Raw genomic sequence first — 24755 nt, forward strand, 5'->3', positions numbered from 1 at the left:
AGGTCTTGGTACCCAGGTAAACCTCAACACAATATTTCATCCACAGACGGACGGTCAGGCATAGCATACCATTCAGACCTTACAGAACATGTTGAGAGCTTGTGTGATCGACTTCAAGGGAAGTTTGGATAATCACCTTACTCTTATAAAGTTTGCCTAAAATAATAGCTATCAGTCTAGTATTCATATGGCCCCTTATGAGGCATTGTAAGGGAGTAGATACAGAGATCCAGTTGGTTGGTTTGAAGTAGGAGAAGCAGCCTTGATAGGGCAAGATTCGGTTCATGATGCTATGGAAAAAGTTCAGCTCATCAGAGATAGACTTAAGGCAGCCCAGAGTCATCAAAAGTCCTATGAAGATGTAATGAGAAGGGACTTAGAGTTCCAAATCGATGATTGGGTTTTCCTGAAAGTATCACCTATGAAAGGGGTGATGAGATTTGGAAAGAAAGGAAAGCTCATTCCTAGATATGTAGGCCCTTACAAAATCTTGAAAAGGGTTGGAAATATGGCTTATGAGTTAGAGTTGCTAGCAGAACTAGCAGCAGTCCATCCGGTCTTCCACATTTCCTTGTTGAAAAAGTGTGTGGGTGACCCAGCATCAATAGTACCATTAGAGAGTGTGTCTGTGAAGGATAGTCTTACTAACGAAGAGGAGCCGGTTGAAATTCTTAATCATCATGTTCGAAGGTTGAGAAATAAAGAAGTTGCTTCAGTGAAAGTTTTGTGGAGGAGTCAGTTCGTAGAGGGAGCTACTTGGGAAGCAGAAATAGCCATTAAGGCAAAGTATCCTCATCTCTTTCCTTTCGACTAAGTTTTAGCTTCAGGTAATGGTTCCTCTCCAGTCTCTTAGCTTACTCTTACGTAAATTCAATCTTAGTATCATGTTCACTCAGTTATATTTGCATTTTCAACGTATTTGCATGTTCATAGAACTCAGTTCAGTTAGATATCAGTTTAGTACTTAGTGGTAGGGATTGCAGCTCCTTCCCTCTATATTCAACTAGTTTAGACTTCATTTGAGGACGCATGTTCACAAGGAGGAGATAATGTAACACCCTAGATTAAAAAGGATAAGGATTTCAGTTTTTCAGAAGTTGCAGGTGCCCCTACGGACCTTAGGTTGACCCACAGATTGTAGGTAGGGCCTGTAGCTGGCCAACTGCAGCCTGCCTAATTTTTTTTAGAAAAGGCACGACCCACAGCCGGACCTACGGACCGTAGGTCAGACCACAGATCGTGGTCCAGGTCCGTGGATCGTGACCCTCAAACCCATCCTCTGAAGCCAAACGACGACTAACCAAGACAAACCTTAGGTCAGTCTATGATCCATCGGTCAGGCCCGTCACTGGACCCGATAACTTTTAAGTAATGGACCATTTGGTATTTTCCCCTATGCATTGGGCACCTAAACTACATTATTTAATCCATAAACTACGTCGTTTTGGTCAGTTTCAACCTATTAGACTAGTCAGAACATAACCAAAACCTTGAATCACCAAATTCATCCAAGATTAGAATGAGATGATGATAAAGAGGCGACCCAACCCCTCCAAGAATACAACAAGTTTTCTTCAGTTCCAACCCCAAAATCGAAAGCTTTCTCCGTGAAATTCGTCACTAGGTATATGGGATTTCACTAGTGGGTTCCTTTCTCCCATTGGGTCCCTAGAATTCAGTCAGATTCTTGATTTCCTTCATATTGTTTATACCTAGGGTTTCTTGAACTTTAGAGAAATTGTTGTGTTTTAGCTTTTATAGAGATCTTACTCAGATTATCATGTCTTTGTAACGATGTTGCGTAGCGTTTTGCATGAAACTCAGAATCCTAGTTGTGTAGATTCATTTAGTTCATGAATTACACTAGCTAGGACAGATATACAGATATACATGCCTCAGATTTCAAATGCTTCATTATGAGTAATTAAATGTTGCATTTACAGTTAGCATGTCAGAATGTTGAGCTATCCAGTATATTTCAGTTATGGTTTATTGTACACAATTCTAGTTGGGAGTAGGCTTAACACCGAGTTGGACTAGGGTCATTCACCCCCACAGTCCAAGAACTACGTGCCCCTGTAGGTTGATATGTCCCCTCTGTTTGGCATCAGATTTAGTGATCATGCTAGTTATGCCTTTATACCTCTGGTAAGGTATATTGGGTCCTCTTGATGGGGCGTTGATGAGTCCACAAATTGGACTCATTTAGGGCTTTATTTTGATAGAAATAGTGTCCTCGAATGCTTATTTTGTCTCAATATCTGATGAAAACTCTTAAGTTTCAGGTATTAGAAGTTTTAGTGGAAGCATGGACACTTAGGTGCAAAAAAGAACAAAAAGGCTGAAAAGAACGAAAAAGCTAAAGCCTGAGCATCGCCAAGCATCTTTGGCGATTCGCCGAAAGGACAGACTCCGCCCTTTGTTCCAGTATGCAAAGCCCTAAAGGTCGAAGATCAAAACGGCAATGAAAGGAGCAGTCGTCGCTTCACCGAATAGTTCTGCGAAGCATTACTACACCGCCAATGGTCCAGAATGTGAAGATGCTGAAGGCAAGCACTAAACGACGATGAGAAAGAAGAAGGGCGAGTCACCGAGTCATTCGGCATCGACTAACCTCGCTGAACTATCCGCCAACACTAATTTTTGATGGCTATAAATACTAAACTCTTTATTAATTTTAGGAGTTCCGAATCATTATTATTATTTTTCATAATAGAATAGCACTTTTTAGTTATTTTCTCTCAAGTTTGGAGAGAGTTTTGTGGGAGACTTGAAGAGAGAAGGATTTCATCTTCCCCAAGTTTCTTCCTTTGCTTAAATCAAGGTTTAATTTTTTATACCCATTTGATTTTAGTATCATTTTAGGTGTATTTTTTTATTCCTTAATGTGTGGCTAAAAATCCCATTCTTGGGGTGTGATTTAGCAAATATGTGTTGAAATTGTTGTTGGGTCTTGCTTGCTGATAGGTTAGATGTATTTTAATGGTGATTTCACCTAGTGGTTGTGGTTTAATTTAATGGATTTGTAGTTGTAAATACAAAACCACCCATGTATTTTCGGCTTGCCCGAGAGGGAGGTCGCGAAACCAAGACCACTAGACTGATGGCCTAAGGAGTGGGTCGACATGAGGTTCAGCCCGAGAGGGTGAGCCCTAGTGCCATATCCTAACACTCACCTCGAGAAAGTTAGTGGGGTAAGGCGTAGGTTGGTCTTCATGTGGCAAATGGGTGTCCGAGAGAAACCTATTTGAAACGGGGTAAGTTGCTCGAGAGGGAACTTATTTCCATCTAAACCTTAGCCTAGTCACTATTATCTTGCAAATTTCCTATTTAAAGCATGTACCCAATGATTTATCTCAACTTGTATTGTCGTCACACCCCAAGAACATTTCTCCATACTTGAGTTTCTTGTTAATTTTTGTTGTTTTTACTACTTGTGACAAAAACCCCAATTGATATTTGACACTTTTGTGTCACCCCCTTTAATTTACTATGTTTTTGCTCGTTAATGTCTTTAGCTACGACTAGTTAGAGCTAAATTTTATTTTTCTATCAATTCTCAAAACCACTCCCTTGGGACACGACCCCAACCTTTAGTTGGGTTACTATACTATCGACAATCGTAGACACTCATTCTGTAGGTTAGTGTCATTGGTCACGATAAGCATCAGGTGTATACATCGAACTCCACGTTTAGCTCACGTAGTTTTATGTCTGTTAATAGTAGCTCACACGGTCAGATTCCTGTGCATTGACCAGGTTTTGAGATATACTTCAGTATTCAATCTCACCATGTTATGTACTTGGTCATTGCATTCAGTTTAGTTCATATTAAGTATATTTCAGCATCTTTATCATGTTCAGATTATATCATTGCTCAATACGCTTTGTTCAGTTATGTGTTTGTTCAGCTTTATCCTATCTTGCATGCTCAGTAATTTTCAAGTACTGACGCATACTCTGCGCTACATCTTTTCGTGATGTAGGTTTAGGTCCTCAGTATTAGATCATGTGTAGATCGGTTCCCGATCATTATTCAACAGCATCATTGGTGAGTCTTCATACTTCGAGAACAATAGACATGTTTTCTATTTCAGTCTTTCATTTTAGTTTCAGTTTTACTAGAGTTAGTTGGGGGCATTTCTCAGCATCTCTAGTCAGTTAGAGGCTTATTTCAGACATAGATATAATTCAGGTTTAGTATTTTGAGTTATAGTGTAGTATCATTAACTTTTGTTCAACATTTATATATTGAGACCTATTTTGGGTATTCCCCATCATTCAGTTTGTCTCATGTTTTAAGCTTCTTCATAGTATCTTTTGTTCAGTTGTTTAAAGTATGCTTTTGATATGCCAGCTCAAGGTTAGCTTGGGGTCACTCATGATCCTAGGTCGTGTGTTTACATCCAAGGGGTAGCCTCGGGGTGTGATATATGTAATGTGTTTTTAGATCTTTGAGTTAGTGTGCTGATAATATAAAGTATCTAATACATGTGAATTTATTTTTTTATTTTTTATTTGTTCTTTAATAAGTATTTTTTTATTTTTGAATTTGTATATGTATATATAAGTCATGATACATTAGTAGTTACAACTTGATACATCACTAGTTTGACGTATATGTAATGGATTTTTATCACTATGGCTCAGTGTGTTGTTACTATAACGTATCATATAAATGTGGTCTTTTAAAGTATCAGAATATGAATTTTTCTTTTTTATAATGTACCAATGTGGAAGATAATATATTGTTTTAATGTATCTATTATCCTCTTTAGCATGTATATTAAAAAAAATTGTTTTGAAAGAAATTGTCTTGCCACCTAGGTATAATAGAATGTCTGGAAGACCAAGGAAAAGAATTAAAAAAATCCAGATAAAAAGATAAGCACAAACACAAACTGTTGTGGTCATTGTGGGCAAGAAGGTCACAACTGAAGAACTTGTACTTTCTTTCCGAAAGAAGATTGACAAAATCTTTTTTGGGATTACTATTATGTTTAAGATACATTAATTTGAGATTAGATATTTTTAATTTTTGGATTTTCCACTATTACATTGATAAACAATACAATTTACTAGTAGAAGATCAAATTCTGATACAATAAATTGACAAGTTAATCTTTTCAACTTTGTGCTCATTTCAACCACACATTATGTTTCATATACCTTTTTGTATAATGTACATTCTATAGTTGATAATAATGTACCATACATTATGTTTCTGAATATGGTATTACTCAATATATTTCATATTCACTTTTATATAATGTATTATTTTGTAGTTGATAATAATGTATCTTATGCAATAAGGTTGTGAAAAAATGGTGTATGTAAGCTGAAATAAAATGTATCTATAAATGTATCACAAATTCACAATAAATAAGAATTATGTTATCAATTAGATACATGAATGAACTAGCAGCTAACAACACTTAAGTGTCCAATGTATCAACATGAATAAATCAACAACTAACTACAACTAAGTTATCAAGTATATTTATGAATGGATTAACAATCAAGTTATCGAGTACATTGCACTAATTAGGTGTCAAATGAATCAACAACTAACTAGAACTAGTGAGAAAAAAGAATTTTGTATGTGTATGCATGAATGAATCTGATACTTAATTTTATGACATTTTTCTACCAGGTTATATAAGACAAATGTATAATACAATTCATACTGTAAATAACAACTAAACAAATGATAGTTAAAGTCAAAATAAACAAATGAAAGTTAAAGTCAAAATAAATAAGTTTTTATACACTAAAACTTGAGTAGAAGTATCTTAAAACATTAGGTCATTCATAAAATTTTAAGAGTAATCCTCTAAAACTTAACCAAATCTTCAACAAAAAAAATAAATTAAAGGTGTCTATTAGATAAATAACTACTATACGTTAACAAAATCTTCTTCAGCAGGTCGTGTGAAATGACCCTTAGGTTTGGATGGATCATCTTTTTCACTAACATAATCTCCATTGGCCTTTTCGCTACCATATTTTCATAACAATGTTGCATATTTTGTACGTAGGTAATTAGCTTGAAATTCATTAGGTGGGATCGGAAACTCATCGTTAAGATACTCAGCAAAGGCAGCTTGAAATTCTATACATTAAAAAATATGAACAATACTTAAAAGACTGAAGATATATAAAAGGATCCGATATATAGTGAATTAGTCGAATTTGACACAAATATGTATCATATACATATCAGTGAATTTGATACACAGTGCTTTAGTTATAAAACATTCGGATTTATGTATCATGAATATTATTCGATAATGTATACAGATATATAACCTTCTAATTTAAGTAACTCTAAACAAAAAATAAAGATTGTATATGCATGACAACAACTGATACATGATCGACTGTACATTGTTATAATTATGTCTCAAATAAATAATCAAAAGCATGCGACACACTGATTGATATATTTTACAGGAAGATTTATGTATCACGAATATGATTTGCAATTGTGTGTATATACATATCCTTCCAATTTGAATAAGGTTGAAGATACATAGAAACACCTGATACATGATAAATAATACAATTTGTAGAAGTTATGTATTAAATACATGTATAATGAACTTGATAAATACTAATCTATGTTTCAAAATAATAGGATTATGCATCAAAACCTTTAAATTGAACATGATTTAGAACTAGAAATATTGTAAATTTGAACCTTTAGTACTGAAGGGGGTGTACTGCAAGATTCGACTTTCCATCCTATTTTTTGGAAGGTTTTTCAACAAAGATACATTACATAAAATAGAGACTAGTGTAACTGTAATGTATCAGAACGTTGAAACCACTATCAAAAGCTAGATCAAAAATCAAACTAAAGTATATCCATTCAATATGTGTACCTTAGGTAGTGTTGGACGAGATAATACAAATCCAACTTCTTTTTAAACCATGGGTGGGTGTCACGACTCAGGGGTACACCCTAGGTGTAACACACCGTACTTGACCCTGAAGGGGTGTCATACAAGCACTTAGCATATCATAACAGAGGATAAAAGAAATGATGTGGAATTTAAATTTTTTATCCATACAATCGAGGTGTTTTATAAAAGCAAGCGGAAGTCTAACTTGTCTCAATTGGCCATCTAATACAATCTTTGAATAAAAAATAGGGTCACAGCCCTTGAAACATAAAATGACTAGAAAGGAACTACAAATGACTCATACGTCCTCGAATCTTTAGGACTCACCACAAGCTAGGAGAATAGTCAATCCAAGCTTGAACCACAAGAAGATCACCTTAAGAATCAGAACCTACACTTTGTGAAAAATGTAGAAAATATGGGTTAGTACAAAAATGCACTAAGTATGATAGCCATGCATAAAATTCCTTGAAAACATGCTAAAAAGGACATTTTATTTGAAAATCATGCATTTACCAAGTTTGAGAATAAGTATAAGTCACAAGCATATCCAACATATAAATCATCATAGCATAATAAAACCATCTCATAAGAATCCCTAAGTTATACTTGTGCAAGTCATAGATAAGATCCCATAATCCCATCTACACCAAGTACCACTTTTAGGCCACCATAATCATACTTACCATTCTTTAACCTCATCCTTTATTCATACTCATAGACAAGGAACATTCACATTTAACAAGTCATATCAAGAAAAGCAACATATAGAAACAATCAAAGTTAAGCATTCATCATTATATTTATCCTTCATATCAACATACTTAGTAGCATCATCATAAACATATTTATTTCATAAATCATTATAACATTTGAGGAACACACCATAACCACTCTCAAAGCGTACTTGTGCAATGCATGGATGAAGTCCTATACCCCCACCCACACTTTATAGAGCTTTTTGAGTAACCATAGTGCATAACTCATATTCTTGTTTGTAGTGGGAATAAGCCTTAACCAACATAGACCATGCGAGCTTAACATGGAATCCGGTGTCATGTCCCACACCGAAAAGAATTGGTCTACTTTCCTAAGGTAGAACAGGTAACATTTTAGCTTAGGTGGATCCACTAGCAAATAACCTATCTGGGTACATAGTTATGGGATAAGGAGGTTGTTACTAGGAAGCCGACCAGTTATAGAGAGAGCTTCCACCTCACAATATCAACTCGGTGCTAAGCATTAAATTCCCATGGAGTAGTTAATTATCTTTTAACATCATTGCACATGAAAGGGACGTCATTGGCCTATCGGTTCAAGGTACAACATTAGAAAAACTCATTGAATCCTCATGAAAGAGGTACCATTGGTCTACCGATTCAAGGTTCATTATAATAGTTCATTGACTCCTCATGAAAGGGGTGTCATTGGTCTACCGATTCAAGACAAAGCCTTAGAATACTTCATTAGTCATTCATGAAAGGGATGCCATTGGCCTACCGATTCAAGGTATATCATTAGGATAGTTCTTTAATTACACATGCAAAAGATGCTAAGGCCTACCGACTCAAGGTATATCAATCAAGATAACTTTTAATCACACATGAAAGGGATGCCATTAGCCTACCGATTCATTTAAGTGAGGAAAACATTTCACAACATGCCATCATCATTCATAAGTGTATAATTTAGAATAGCCTTTAAACAACACCACAATTACATTATAGTTATAATCACATTACTTTCAAAGTATTCATAAAACATGTACCTAAACATCATGATTATACATAATTCTCTTAATTTTCCCTTCAAGGACCATGGATCATAATTCACCAGCACATCTAGAATTACTACAATAGACATGGATGATAACATGATTCAAGTAATCAATTCATAACATTCATAAGTCTATAACATTCAACTTGCATCAATCAATACCCTCACTTTAAGATCCAATTTGAGAAAATAGGGTAATTCATGGATTCTTGAAGAATTCAACTTAAAATCATAAAAAATCATCAATATATCCATACAAAAACATAATTAAATCATTTAAAACAAATTTGAATGGAATCCATGAGATTGAAGTCAAACCTAACATTTGGGTTTTCTAACTTTGAAATTGGGGTTTTTGGAGGGGCTCTGTGGGTGAAGGCTACCCATACATGAAGAGCTACCATACATTATTGAAGATTCCCCACGAATTTGAGGAGAAAATCTTGATTCTTCAATCCTAGCTTCACCTTTCTTCTTCTTCCTCCTTAGAATTCTAGAGAGAGTTTATTTGGGGAAAAGTTGGTTATGGGTTTGGGGTCTTGGGATTTAAGAGGTGAATAGGTTAGTTAATGACTTAAAAACTCATATATAGGTGAATTAATACTATACAAAATGACTACACTTAATGCTTAATTAAAAAGGAATTTACCTAAAGACCCCTAACTTAACCGACTTGGGACAACAAGCAGGCCCCATCCACGCCCCTACCTATGGGGCATGGACTGACTTACAACCCCTATTGGCAGGGCGTGGGTTGGGGTCTATAGCTACTAGATTTGTCCCTTGACCTACGAACCTCTCCCACGAGGCGTGGATGGACCTACGCCCCGTAGGCCCTATCTGTGGTTCACTTGTTGGGGCAGTTTTGGGGTTAGGCTTTAGGGTCCTCCTCAAGGACCCTTAGTTGGTCCTTGGGGGGTCGTACCTTGACGTTTAACCCCTAAACCCTTCGTTCTAAGTTTGAGAAGCAAGTTTTACGACTCTTACACTTACGATAAGCTCTAGTTAAGCCTACTAGTTTCCGAGGTGTTGGGGGGGGGGGAGATTTCCACAATAACTTTAGAAGTCGAAGGTGCATCCTTCTTCGACTTTAACTTCTCCACATTTGAATTCTTCATTAATAACGGATCGTGCCTTTTTTGGATCTATTTCCTGAATTTAGTTGGGCAATACCAATATTAAATGAATGAGCATGATCCATATGTATCAGGAAAAAAGGATAAAAACAAATTTTTTTTTGAAAAAACGACAATGGAGAATACGAAAAGTACTTATTCAATGGTTTGAATTTGATTGACTAGAGAGAGAATCCTTTTGAAATTCAAATTGAGAGTTTTTGGCTAAAAATATCCCTCAAATATACTCTAAATTTAAACGACATCCCTCTACTACCATAGTGACCAAAAACACATCCCTTAACTATCCTAAAATTGGTCAGATTCACCCTTTCATTTTTTTTCTTGATAGAAACTAACTGTTAAACTCATTTCCTTTTATGTAAATAAAGCTAGAATTAACTATGGATAAACATGTGGCATTTTTCACATATTAAAGTTGCAATTCTTCTCATGTCAATATGATGAAAAATACATAGTAAAATATTTATAAAAAGTTCACATAATTAGAATCTTAAGAAACGAAAAGTGTCACATAAATTGAAACAAAAGAGTATTTTTTTTATGTAATATCTAAATATGTTATTTTAATATTTTAAAAAATACGGCCTATCAAATTTACACAAAAACAAAAATAAAAATAGACTACCTACATACTTCAAATTTCCTCATTCGTCTAAGAAATAACGAGAAAATTGTACATTTTTTTTCTTATAATATTCTTTTGCTTATCTGATCAGTAATTATATAGGGCGAAAAATAGTTTACTCGAAATTTTTTACTCACTTTTTACGGAAACATCGTGGTTGCTACTGTGAAGTTGAGGATGAAAACCTATCTTCCTAGCTCATTCAGTTTGGTTAGGATTGTCTATTACTAATTATAAGTTAAGAGAAGAATGGGAGCAAACGAAATGGGGGATTTCTAGCTTCATCAATCGTTAGTTTTTTAACAAAAACTAATTGAAGGATGAATCTTGCGATTTTGTAAGATAATTGAAGGATGTTTTTCGTTCATTGTGATAGAGCAAGGATGTAGTTTAAACATAGAGTATTTTAAGGGATGTTTTTGGCCAAAAACTCTTCAAATTGAGATAAAAATTGTAACTGATAAGATTGTGAAGTGAAATTAGGGAGAGATTAAATGAGTGAAAAAAGGAAGGGAAAACGTGGGTTAAGATTGGGATACTTATATATCCGACTGACTTGAGAATTGGGAAAAATAATGGATTTTGAAATGATAGGAAATAATGGAAATAATGGAAATAATGGAAAATAAAGGTGTGTATATAGATAATTTTTCCTTATAATAATGTGTACTAATAACTTTAAGTTTATAAAACTAATCAAATTTTAAATTAAAATTAACTAATATTTGTTATTAATTCATTAATATTTTTAAAAATTAATTATGAAAAATTATAAATTAAAGAATATAAGTAAATAAAATTTACAAACTAAAATTTGTTTTACTTTTAATGACTTATATAATACAATAAAATTAGTAGGATATATGAATTAAAAAAACCTTAGTAGTCGTTATGAACCGCTCCATTTTAACATGACCCGTATCATATTAACTTATTTAATTACTTGGATCGACTCTATCTTAGGCATGTGATGAATAATATTCGAGATAATGACATAAATAGGCCCTTAATTATAGGAGTAGGTCTAAAATTGTGTCTTAACTATACACTTAACCGATTTAGTTCTTTAACTATTCAAAAACTTATCACCTTTGGTCCCTTAACTATACACTTACCAGTTTTAGTCTCTTAACTATAAACTTAACGATTTTAGTCCTTTAAGTATTCAAAAACTTATCGGGTTTGGTCTTTGTCCATTTTTAAAATACAAATAGCTTAGACTTATATTAACGGAATCCATGTATCGAGAAATTAAATCCATTAGCAATTTATCCTATTGTTTCTCTCACTCCACTACTTTTTCTTCAAATTAACCTTATGCGAGAACCTTAATCTCAACGATTTAAAATAAAATTCACGAGGAAAGAAAATATAAGTCATAATTTTATTCAACGGAAGATAAAATGAAGCATATTATTGCTACTAATGTCTTGAATATGCAAAACTTTATTATAAAAAGAAAAAAAAACTATTACCCGTTAAATCCAAAGTTTGTACCCCAACGACTTCATTGAACGAAATTTGTTTAATTTTTCAGAAATTGAAGTTTATAAAATGATAGATTTGTAATTTTTTTATTTTTTCAAATAGATCAATTTTATTAGTCTATTTTATTTTACGTAAAGAAATTTGAGTAAATTAAATAAACTCCGCACTGATTAGCATATTCAAGTGCGGATTCAAGTCATTAACAATTATATGCTTAATTTTATCCTCATTGAATAAAATATCATCTTTCCTCATTAATTTTATTTTGAATCATTGACGTTATTCTTCTTTTCATAAGAGTAGTTTGAAGAAAAAGGGGAGGGGATAGAGAAAGAATTTTAAAAATGGATTAAAGATTTAATTTCACGAAGATTTTCGTTAATATAAACCTAAGCTATTTGTATTTAAAAAATGGACAAAGACCAAACTTGATAAGTGTTTGAATACTTAAAGACTAAAATCGGTAAGTTTATAGTTAAGAGACCAAAACTGATAAGTTTTTGAATAGTTAAATGACTAAATCTGTTAAATGTATAGTTAAGGGACCATTTTTGACCTACTCATATAGTTAAGGGACTATTTATGTCATTTTCTCAATAATATTCCATAACAGAAATCATATACTTTCTCCGTTCAATAATAGTTGTCGATTTTACTATTTTGCATGTTCCATTTTATGAAATCAATAGATAGTTTTACATTTTGTTTCTAATTTACATTTATCAGTAATTATAGTCATTCTCTATTACATTTTTTAAGTTGTATTTATTATATTCAAAAGACGATAGAATAAAAATATTGTTCTACTTGTACTTTTTTTAAAATTACGTAAAGTCAATAATAAACAACTATTATAGAACAAAGAAGGTAACATTTAAATACTACCCATTTTTTGGACATATATCCCCGCATCAAATTATTTCTATTTTTACTTCCTCAATCAAATTTCTTTACGTTTTTTTAATATTTTATATTTATTTGTTACTTTACAAAAAACCCTTTGTAGGCCACCGTTTAGGAATTCCACGCAGTAAGACAGAAGAAAAACAGCCACCGCGCAGGTCCGTTCTTGTTTCTTTCCTAAGATTTTGTTGAATTTGATTTGATTAGTGAGTGCTGTTTCATAAATTCCTTCATGGGTCTGAAAAAAAGATATGAGTTTGATGGAATCTGGAGCAATCTTGGAATATTTTTTTGTTCTGCTTCTGTTTGTTGGATTGGATATTGGAGTTTAGATTTTGATCTTTTGGTGGTGTGACCATAAACAGTGAGAATGGTCTTGTCTGAATATATTAGATTTCTCAAGTTCAAGAACTCATTTTTAGGTCATGTAATCATTCTTCTTGGAAAAAAAAAAGTTGTAACACTACTAAATATGGCTATTTTCATAGATATTCTGTTTGAATCGGTGTGAAAAGAAAAAAATAGTAGTGTTTTCGTATGGAAAAATTACAAAGTTCCCAATAAGAATATGTTTCTTAGTGAGTTGGTTTGGTGGGAAATGGGTGGGAAAATCATGTTCTATAGCACAAATTTTCCACTGATTCACGGTGAGTAAAACCTTTGTTTCTAGTAGTGTAATTGTTTTTTAATCAGGTGAACAAAACATTGATTGATTAATGATGTTTAGACGGAAGAGATAATGTGTGTGATTTTTCTTAATGATGTTTAGATGAAACAAACCACGTGTATTCCCATTCAAAAACGTAGAGAATATTCACTACTTGACTAGTTGGAGATTTGAGATTTTCTTGTTCCAAAATTTGAGAAACTGCTTACTATTAGTAGTTTTTTTTTTTATGCCTTAGTGAATAGAGTTAGTTGGTATGTGTTGGTGTAAGGTAATGGTTACTCAGACTGTTATGAAAAATATTTTCCTCTAGACTTTCTATCTCAAAAAGGGGTATTGTTGCGGTTATCAACAGGTCATTGACGTTATGATTACAATCATTGTTTTATCAACAGGTCATAAGATGTTATCGCCTAATACACTTGATAGTTAAATGTGGGGCGTCGTGCGTTTTAATTTTAAAACAATCACTCTGTATCCTGAAGAAGGCAATCGGTTTAATTGGTGAAAAAAAAAGAAAATGAACAACACACTTCAAGGGGTGTGAATTTCTCTTGTTCCTTTTTACCCTGTATCCCACTTATGGATGGCTAGATACTGAAATGTTTAGTCTGAATTGAGGGCAAAAATAAAAGCTTTTTGCTAGATTATGTGTTTTCTATGTTACACGCCGAGTAGATGTTGCAGACAGGAACGCTATTCACATTATAGTAGATTAAACTGTAATCAAATATCTGTAGAATTTTCGAGGATCCATGATAGTATAATATTTAAATAGAGCAAATAACGTGTCATTTTCTTTTTGGATGATCATATTATCTTGTACATCTTGTTCTTTAATCTCTTCCATTTTTAACAATTTCACTGATTGGAGATGAAACTCAATGAGCATTGCTATCACTTATGACCTATGTTGCTCGGACTCTTCAAAAATGTCAACGGGTGCGTGTTGGATTCTCCAAAAGTAGTGTATTTTTGGAGAATTTGACACGGATGCAGCAATGAAAGTGAAAAGTTCGCGCAACTTAGCTTATGACATTACACAGAGAAATGTGGGACCGTTGTATTATTTTTCCTTGCTAGCAGTATCAGCCAAGTTATCATTCTGCTGCTTTAGGGAAGTCAGCCTAAACTATCGTAACTGTTTACACTGACTCGGGAGCCATTTCAGTGGTAGTGCTTTTATGTTTCTGCACACATTTTTCCTAATTGTTTCATGCTTTCATTTTCTACAGTTTTACTTCCGTTCATTTTTTCTTCTTTTCCCTTTCTAAATTAAACTTGTATTACTCTTTTCTGTTACTTCGCATGGTCTCCTAAATCATTGTTTCACATGATTCTTTCTTGACTTTCTTGTCAAATGATTTAAATACCAACCTTATTGATCTTAAATTCATTGTGGTATTTGCTCCAGCAGACAGCACTAATGTCCCATAAAATGGAGAGCGTTACCAATGTCATGGAGTATGAGATCCTAGCAAAGGAGAGGCTACCCAAAATGATATATGATTATTATGCCTCTGGTGCAGAGGACCAGTGGACACTCCAAGAGAATCGAAATGCTTTTTCTAGGATTTTGTAAATATTTCTATAAACGTATCAACACTGTTGGTATTCTGACCTGTTAACCTGAAGCATTTGATATGTAATAAGATTGAAAGTTTGAAAAGAATTATCTTCTATAAGCCACTGAGATTTCCTCTTCTTCCAAATAGGTTTAGGCCCCGTATTCTTGTAGATGTTAGCAACATTGATACAACCACAAGTGTCTTGGGATTTAAGATTTCAATGCCCATCATGGTTGCACCGACTGCAATGCAGAAAATGGCTCATCCCGAAGGTATCTTCTATGGTTTGTTTGAATTATGGCAAAGAGAGTTCGTTGAGTTCTATCTATCGTAGTGATTCTGTGTTTGTGATTCGGACATGCATGTATGGGACTTCATACTGGTCTGGAGCTACAGTCTGCTGTTCTTCATCTTCTTCCTTTCTTCTTCTTGAAGGGATAATTACTGATTGGTACTAAAATGGTGCACATCAAGAAAGTTTGGATGGAATACATTGTTGTTTTCGATGGGTAACACTCCTGAAAAGTCAGAATTTGAAATAGTTTACTTTGTTGTTTAGAGTATGGAATGCCCTTTTTCAGAATTACCAAGAGAAATGATTCCAAATTGTAGCAAGTGTTTCACATCCTGTCTTGTATCGTACAGTTGTGAGCTTTGACTTACCACATCTCACGGAAAATATAGCAAGTGAGCTCCTTCTTTTAGAGTTATATTTGTCACAAAAACTCAAGGGGTTCACATCAGAAGCTTTTACTTGTTTTTTTAAAAAGCTTTATGCTATAGGTAGACAACTGTTTGAATGTGGTAGCTTCAGTTAGTAGCATATGCTAAGCTAAATAACTATCAACTTCAGATTAACTTGAGACATGGTTAATACTGTGAATTCTGAGATTGTAAGTGATACTTGGCTGGAATCGCAGCATGTTTTATCTTATTTTCGTTAGATGGCAGGAACTTTTTGTGCGTTTCTTCTTGGAGTGTGTCTGATTTGGTTCATTCAGATATTGGAAGTTTTTCAATTTGCTTAAGTGATCATAATCTTGTGGTGACCAGCAACTCTTGTCTTATAATCCAATACTTCGATGCAGGAGAATATGCAACAGCGCGAGCAACATCAGCTGCTGGTACCATCATGGTTTGGATTTCTATAGCCCCCCTCTGTGCTTATAGCCCTACATTTCATTATTTACATACATATCCCTGCTATCAACTGAAATTTAGTTGGTAATTTTAGACATTATCCTCATGGGGTACTTCCAGTGTAGAAGAGGTTGCTTCAACAGGACCAGGCATTCGCTTTTTCCAGCTCTATGTGAGTTTTTCTGTTCATTGTTCAGATTAGCTCTTATATATGTTGTGAAGCATGGGTCAAAAGGAGGAAGTGCTTTATTTTGTTTACCTTCGATGGATTTATATTCATATTACAGAAGCCAATCATGGATATGAACTAATATTGCTTCATCATGCAAATAAACAGTGAGAGAAGAGAAGAGAAGTAAGATAGGAAGTGTCTTAAGAATTGGTTCATTAATAGCATGCAGTAATTTGAGCTACGTGAAATAAGGAAGTTCCCTAGTTGTAATGACATGAAGTTCCCCAATTGTAATGACATACTCTACTAACTATTAAGAAAATTCAATCAAAATCTTGCTGATTCTCGACTTTCAGAAAGTTCATTAAGAATTTTCTATGCAACACTTTTAGTGATTCTCTCCACTTTCAACATGCAGCTTCAAATGTTAGGTAGTAAAACAACTTAAGTCGCAAATAAAAACTGGAAAATAGAGTTGAATATCAGAAAAAGTAGCCGCTGAAGAAGCATTCATTTGGCTAATATTTGTCTAAATATACTGTCTTTGGATATAAATTCACTTGATGCTGCCATGACAAAATTCAATTGTGGTGCTGTGAAACTAACTTGGTTGTGTTGAATCCCTGAGAAGTGGCGGAACTTGAGGACTTGGGTACTACTAGTTTGACTAGATGACAAAGGCAAATAGGCTGCCAACTTGACCAAATCCTGACAAACCAGATTTGGCTCGGAGTAGGCGATGATTTGACAATGACATGACCAGACAATGAAATAGTATTGATTCTGCAATAACTTATCGCTGACTGGACAAAAGTTATTTGATGACTTGACAGGTCAGCCGTCAGCCGACGTGAACATATAACATAAAAGATACATATCGGAAAAATGTGTGCTGCTGGAGTGGTAATTGGAAATATACCAGAATAGTAAAGCGTGAAGGGAATAAAATCATTGGTCAGGTGGGCAGCGTAAGGCCACTCTCCTGGATGCAGAATCTGTTTAGATCTCTACCAAAATCGTGGAGGCTTTGATACCATATTATCGATTGTTTTTGAAGTCTTTTTTTGTGTCTTTGCCAAATCTTTAGTCTTTCTTTCTCTGGTTAATTTCCTTTTTCCTTCTTTTTCCTCTGATATTGTCTACACCTAGTCATAACTAACAGATATTTATATGACAACTGGTTTAACATGCTTTCCATTTTTAGATGAGGTTATTATCTAGAACGCAACCTTGAAACCTTTAGGTTTTATTATACTTTTCAGCTGTATAAAGACAGGAATGTTGTTATGCAACTTGTGAAAAGAGCGGAAAGGGCTGGTTTTAAGGCAATTGCCCTTACTGTGGATACACCTAGACTTGGCCGTAGGGAAGCTGATATAAAGAACAGGTATTTGGCACAAGTATCTATTTTGGCAGTTCATGATCTGAAGGTTCTGATTGTTTAATTTGGTCTTCAGCTAGTCTTTTTCCATAAGCAGAGTTGATTGATATGGTGGTTTCCATTTGGCTTCTGACAGGTTTGTTTTGCCACCTAACCTGTCACTGAAGAACTTTGAAGGACTGGATCTTGGAAAGATAGATAAGGTAAACAACATTAAAATCAGACATACTTGAGACTAAAGTTTTTAAGTTGTGCATTTTTTTCTGACTGCACACTTTGTTTGGTGAACCTGCAGACTGATGACTCTGGACTTGCTTCTTATGTTGCCGGGCAAGTTGACCGGTCTCTTAGCTGGAAGGTACACTGCTGTTTTACTTAATCCGTGCAGGAATAATGGATGTATACTTATTGTCATCTGAAAACTCTCTTGTTAAATTTGGACAGGATGTGAAATGGCTTCAGACAATAACACACTTGCCAATCTTACTGAAGGGTGTATTAACTACAGAAGATGGTATTCAAAAATAATATACGTGAACACCCTAATTTTTTTTTCTCTTCTATCCACCTCCATCTTTCTTTATACCTCCAGTTTCGTCTGGTCGATTGCATTTAGTGACTTCCCTTTGTTGATAAGTTTAGCAAGGCTAGCTGTAGAATCTGGAGCAGCTGGAATTATTGTGTCTAACCATGGGGCTCGACAACTTGATTATGCTCCTGCTACAGTTATGGCCTTGGAAGAGGTTAGCTTACTAGTTTATTTAATCTTTGATGCCTTTCTACGTTGCAAAATAGTTGAGCTACACTGCTCAACTGTTACTAAATTGATGCATATTGCAAACCTTTTGTACGTTTTCTCCCCTTTCTTTCCCCCTCATCTATATAATAAGCATGTAGAGACTTCTCATCTTCACCAAGCTGTGCGTAGTAGAAAATCCCGTAAAAGTTAAACTAATGGTGCTTTTCTCTTGCTTCACTCTGTGCTTCCTTCACTTCCCTCTTTTAAAAATGTGGGGTTTGGGGTGGGAGTTAAAGGGAGGAGAATGTAAATTGTGTACCATGTGTGTGATTTTGTTATGAACCAAGTCCAGCCCAATGTAGATACTAATGTCATACAAGTTGTTATTAGGCTGAAAAGGGCTATTGGGCCGAGAACGAGCAATAGGGCCAGGTTAATTTGGAATCCGGGTTGAGTAGTGGGCATGAAACGGTTCCAACAAAAAGGGTAGTGATATGCGTTTTAGGGATTATGAAAATTGTTAAGAAAAGAGTCTGTTTCCTCTCATCTCCCTTCTTATTCTAAGTTTCCCATCTCCTTCTATCTAGCTCTATATTTCCTGATCTTCTTTCCCTTTAGTTAAGTTTTCTTAGTTTCGTTGTAAGGACGTTAAATGTTTCCATTTCTCAATTGTATTTGTGTTCTTCAGCGATTATAATATATATCCTCGTTGTCTAGTAACTTGAGTTGTTACATTGGTGCTTTCATTTTCGTACTCTAAGGGCAATGCTGGTTTTAGATCGATTCACCGGCATGGGTAATCCAGATGACTGGATCTTTCAGGCCGAACGATACTTCGCGGACCTTGGCTTCCCGGAGAATGATTGGCTACCTCTTCCTCTCTTCTATCTCGATGGTGAGGCACTTGACTGGTTCCGTTGGATGTATCGCAACAAACAATTTTGGGATTGGAAGCATTTCAAGGAAAAGTTATCTTTGTGCTTTCGAGCACGAACCACCCCAGAGTCTCCAGTTGCACAATCGCAAATCACGATTATTCTTACTTTGCTACAGAAGGTGCAGGACAATTTTTCAGTTATTTCTAAGCAACTAGACAACACCCATATCCCAACTTCCAATATTTCCAATATCACGGGCTTGTCACCAACAATAATTCAAGAGGCTGCAACAGAAGATGCATTTGACAGTGCTACTACGAGGGATAGCGAAGAGATTGCCTCTGCTTTGGGTGATGGACAATCAAGCATTGCAAATAATTTTGAGGTACATCTTGACACTTTGATCGATACAAACTTCCTTTTAGGACAGATTCGGTCATGGGAGATGAACATTCAAGTCATGCAGACCAAGTGTTTGATGAAAGTTCTCACCAGATTGAAGACTTGGTCCATGAATTTGACATGGCATTTGACTTGGTAGAGGATAATTCAATGGGGTTGCAAATGCCTTTGCAAGTAACTGAGGTGGTAAGTACACCTACTTGGTGCGTTGAAATTGATTATCGTGGTGATATGCACTCTAGGAAATCAAATGTTGCGGAAGATGAATGTCTTGAAACTAATACAGACATAGTGTTTGGTGGAAGTCTCCAGCGAAACAAGTCCACCCTACAGGGACAATTCGCAAATCTGAAGCTTGTAGTGACTGAAAATTCTGTTTTCCATGAGACTTTGAGTTCTAACTTTGATGCACCAATAAGAGTTGATGGTGAGATCTCCCTTATCCCTCGTGATGATGAGGATGAGATTGCTGAGTCTTATCCAAGCCTATTCAATCAGTCATTTTTTGCCCATTTTGGGGCTCTAGCAATTGAGAGCATGAAAGATGGCTTACCCACTTGTTATTGGTTTGACACTGGGCAATATGTTTCTCAGTCCATTACCTTCGTGTTCAGACGTAGGAAATGTGGTGATCATTTATCTGCAACGGACTTTGATAAGAATGATTATCTTCCTATTATTGGCGCTCAAGGTGGCAATGTCCAATTTTTTGCCATTATGTGCTCAAGTTGTTATAGCAGTGGGGACGACTCAAAAACAGCTTGTGAAGGAGCAGCTCACAATTGGTTGCTCGACGTGTTGGTGAGTTACGTCCTAGCTAAAGAATCGGGCAATTCAAAGGTGCACCAAGTGTTCAACACAATATCCAATGAAGCTTGGAAGGTATCCAATGTTATGTTTACTTTGTTACTGGTTGGGGTGCTAGTTGAAACACCTAAAGAAACACGAACTATTCAGCAACTGCACTTAACAGACAAAGAGTATTTGTTTATTACTTTTGGTGGTCGAGAACCTGTAGTGTCACCCTCACAATCCACACACGCCCTACCAATGAGGTATTTAGATGCCAACTTTCCTTGTAGTGGCTTTTCTAGACATAAAATTGATTTGGTGGCATCTGACAAAATGTATGCTGACATAATTTTCCTGAAACTTACCATAATTGAGGATCTATATCTTGATAAACTACTTTTTGAGAATAAGGGTGGTGTTTCAAAGAGTGAGATTCAATCTTATGATGTGAGGAATGATGTTAAACAGGAAAAAATTAACGAGGGAATAAGACATGCTGAATGTTTCTTTCTATGGATGCCGGAGTGAATATGTTCATCGTTAAGGTTGGTGGAACGGTGAAGGTTAATTGTGTGTGGGATCCGGGAATCAGTTCCAAGACTATGCACCAAAATGGTCTTATGGAGACCACCGAGGCACACCTATTGTTCGAATTTATTGATAATACTTCTCGACTTTTTCATTACTTTTTTGATGCTCACTTGAAAGAGAGTACTCAATCTAAAAAAAGGAGGAAGACGACATTAAGGGGACTCTTGGTATTTTCTTATGTGTGGTTGAGTTTGTCACAAGATAATGGATGGCAAGTTTTACTTGATATATATACGTGCGTGGAAGCTAAGTATATGCCTAGTGATATTAAGCTTTGTGTTCTTACTCTTGTTTATGTTGCGTTACTGGAGCCAAAGCAGGAGAGACCTGTTTATAATGGACAACCCCATTATAATGGCCAATATATGTCAATTGACTGCACAATTCTTATGGTACCTATCAGTGTGCCTAAAACGACAATTGTGTTGGTTTAAGGTCAAGAGTACATTTTACCTCCTTGGTTAGTACAGATTCACCCAAATCTCAGAAATATGGCTTTCAACATGCCTATGTTCAGTGCAAAAACTTCATCCCAAATAGTGAGTTGTGATTTGGTTTTATTTGGGACTAATTCATTGTTTCAAGTAGTGCACAAAATCACAATATCAATGACGAAACCACTTGGTGCATGGATTGACAAATATTTAACTGTTGAAGTTATAATGCAGCATGAAAAAGTGTCAACAGATCAATGTGCTTATTGGTGTTTGAAAATGATATATATTTCTCCTGATGACATCTCATTTTGGGTTGATACTCATACTAGTGTGTGTCCAATGATTAATATAAATTGCATGTGTGGTTTTGAGTGCATCTATGTTGCAGGTATTGTGACTTTTAAATGGGTCAAGATTGTTCAATCTACTCAGCTACTGTTATCTGAGGCAATTGGTGAGGAGCATGCTATTTCCATTGTTATTGCCTTGAACCTTGAGGACAAGGTTCTTATTGACGACGGGAGTATTGTTATGAACCAAGTCCATGTAGATACATACAAGTTGTTATTGGGCTGACAAGAGCTATTGGGCCGAGAACGAGCAATAGGGCCAGGTTAATTTGGAATCCGGGTTGAGTAGTGGGCATGAAACGGTTCCAACAAAAAGGGTAGTGATATGTGTTTTAGGGATTATGAAAATTGTTAAGAAAAGAGTCTGTTTCCTCTCATCTCCCTTCTTAGTCTAAGTTTCCCATCTCCTTCTATCTAGCTCTATATTTCCTGATCTTCTTTCCCTTCGGTTAAGTTTTCTCAGTTTCGTTGTAAGGATGTTAATTGTTTCCATTTCTCAATTGTATTTGTGTTCTTCAGCGATTATAATATATATCCTCGTTGTGTGGTAACTTGAGTTGTTACAGATTTTATTACTGGCTATTGCAAGTATCTATTGCTAATCAACTCGTTGAACCTTTAGACTGCCTCTTTCCTAGTCATTTTCTTAATCAGATCTTTGTTGTAATTTTCTATTCTTTTATGACAAATAGTTTAGTTAGCTTGAGCCGTTGTCGCTTAATTCATGTAGGGGGCTGGGGCTTCCCCCCCATGACCTCTTTTAAAGGAGTGTATGTGATCATAATTTCCAGATGTGTTTCACATGAGCTTATTTCTTGTTTCTTCTGATAAAATTTCCGCCTCTTAAAAACTTGCAGGTCGTCAAAGCAGTTCAAGGAAGACTTCCTGTGTTCCTTGACGGTGGAATTCGCCGTGGGACAGATGTCTTTAAAGCACTGGCTCTGGGAGCATCTGGTGTATTTGTAAGTAAAGCTATCACATTATGTGTCACTAATTCTAGAGTGTACCTACTTCAAAAAGAGGCCAACTTACTCGCATTCTTATTTAATTCACATGATCGAATATTCTCTTTTTCCTCCCTTGCCATATTTCCTTTTTTCTTCATCCTCCTACCCTACCCTACCCTTCTCTCATCACCTCTTACGCACATAATGCTGATAAAATCGTATCTTTAAGGTTAAATTCTTCTACACATAAATCAAACGTTTTTTCATTAGGACAAAAGAGATCATTTGTGTGGAGGTGCTGACAGCCGTCTATTTTGCTTGATACATTTACAGATTGGAAGACCAGTTGTGTTTTCATTGGCTGTCGATGGGGAGGCAGGCGTTAGGAAAGTACTTCAGATGCTCCATGATGAGTTTGAACTGACAATGGCCTTAAGTGGTTGTCGCTCAATCAAGGAAATTAGTCGTAGCCATATCACAACTCCTTGGGATCCCCCTCGCGTCACACCCCGGTTATAAGCTGATTTCTCAACTTCATGCAAATGATGATACATACTTATTCATTAATAAAGGTTCCCCCTATGAGAATAATGACCATTAGTTCATCGTCTTTTTTCACAATGGAGAAAAAAGAGACGTTACACCGCACTTTGTGAACGAAAATACATTGCATTTAGAACCTTGAAATTGCATTAGAGCCAGATATTTGGTTCAGATTTGACACATTGTTTCGAGACAAATGCAATGTTGCCCTAACATTGAACTATTGAGGCACGGAACTTTTGAGTGGACAAACACAAATAAATGTGAGGGTGTTAGGCTAAATTTATAAGTTGATTTACAGATATTTGTGGCTTATTTATGTGTGTGGTTAAGCTCATAAGTCAAAATCATTCAAAAGTTATCATAACAACTTACGATTTTTCAGCTTGTTAGAATTTTATTAATCCTTTGTTTGCACGAAAAATATTTGAATTATAGTTTTTTTTTTAAAAATAATTCAGAATATTTTTTTCATTTTGAAAAAAGAACACCTAATTATTACTACTCCATCCATCTAATTTATATGACAGTTTGTTGGAATGTATGCGTCCACCAGTGTTCTTGGGACCAGGTCCCAGACAGAATAAAGTGCAGAAAATGAATAACACAAAGTAAATCAGGCACAATGATTTTACGTGGAAACCTCCTTGCTCAAGGGAGTAAAATCACGACCTGTCACACAGGACTTTTCAAACTGCTTTCACTAATCTTCTCCAAGCAAAAGTAAAAGCCAGTTTATAAAATGAGATTAGCCTGCTAATCTCCAACACTAAGAAATACCTCCTATCACTTAGATGAGCCAAAGCAGATACAACACTGCACACTAAGCTATCACCCCTAGATAACTTAGACTTTGCTAAGCAGATACCACACCGCCCACTAAATCAACTAGTTCCTAGATGACTTAGAATTTGACTAAGCAGCAAAACAATGCTGCCCACTAAACCAGTTAAACTCAACTGATTTAGGCTTTTAGAAATCGAAACAAATAGCTGAATCCTTTATAAACTAGGAACAAATTTACAATATATGCACGGAAGTATAACTCCTAAGACACACTCTGATGGTTGCAGCTTGATCAGGTCCTTGTTGTGCTTACCGGAGAATACTTATTGAAAGTGAGTCTTTGCAAGTGTTCTTGAGAATTTTCAAGTTGCAAAAACTAACAAAACTCAAACTCAACAAAGATGTTTCAGCACTCTATCAGGTCCCTTTGTTGAGCATGAGTACTGTTCTTCCTTGAAGATGACCTTCTTTTAAAGCTTATGAATTTTCAGAGAAAATCCAAGTTTTTGTTTTGCCAAGTCTTGAG

The 24755-nt window shown here is 35.3% G+C and overlaps 1 protein-coding gene across 2 annotated transcripts in view; it reads left to right on the forward strand.

Annotated features, from left to right (window-relative positions):
- LOC125814065 (glycolate oxidase 1) overlaps window positions 1-23510 on the forward strand; it is a 197516-nt gene extending 174006 nt beyond the window's left edge. The window contains exons 2-13 of one of the 2 annotated variants that reach the window (XM_049493518.1): window positions 12967-12994; window positions 14918-15081; window positions 15219-15343; window positions 16160-16206; window positions 16306-16383; window positions 17646-17770; window positions 17901-17967; window positions 18060-18122; window positions 18209-18278; window positions 18407-18507; window positions 22811-22915; window positions 23234-23510. In XM_049493518.1, the coding sequence (XP_049349475.1) occupies window positions 14930-15081; window positions 15219-15343; window positions 16160-16206; window positions 16306-16383; window positions 17646-17770; window positions 17901-17967; window positions 18060-18122; window positions 18209-18278; window positions 18407-18507; window positions 22811-22915; window positions 23234-23419 (1119 nt within the window). In that variant the 5' untranslated portion in view covers window positions 12967-12994; window positions 14918-14929 and the 3' untranslated portion in view covers window positions 23420-23510. The remainder of the gene's footprint in view (window positions 1-12966; window positions 12995-14917; window positions 15082-15218; window positions 15344-16159; window positions 16207-16305; window positions 16384-17645; window positions 17771-17900; window positions 17968-18059; window positions 18123-18208; window positions 18279-18406; window positions 18508-22810; window positions 22916-23233) is intronic. The other variant, XM_049493517.1, reaches the window with a different exon arrangement.
- The last annotated feature ends 1245 nt before the right edge of the window (window positions 23511-24755 follow it).

Source organism: Solanum verrucosum, unplaced genomic scaffold (genome assembly GCF_900185275.1).
Source record: "Solanum verrucosum unplaced genomic scaffold, falcon-dt-bn FXZP01000271.1, whole genome shotgun sequence".
Lineage (NCBI taxonomy): Eukaryota > Viridiplantae > Streptophyta > Magnoliopsida > Solanales > Solanaceae > Solanum > Solanum verrucosum.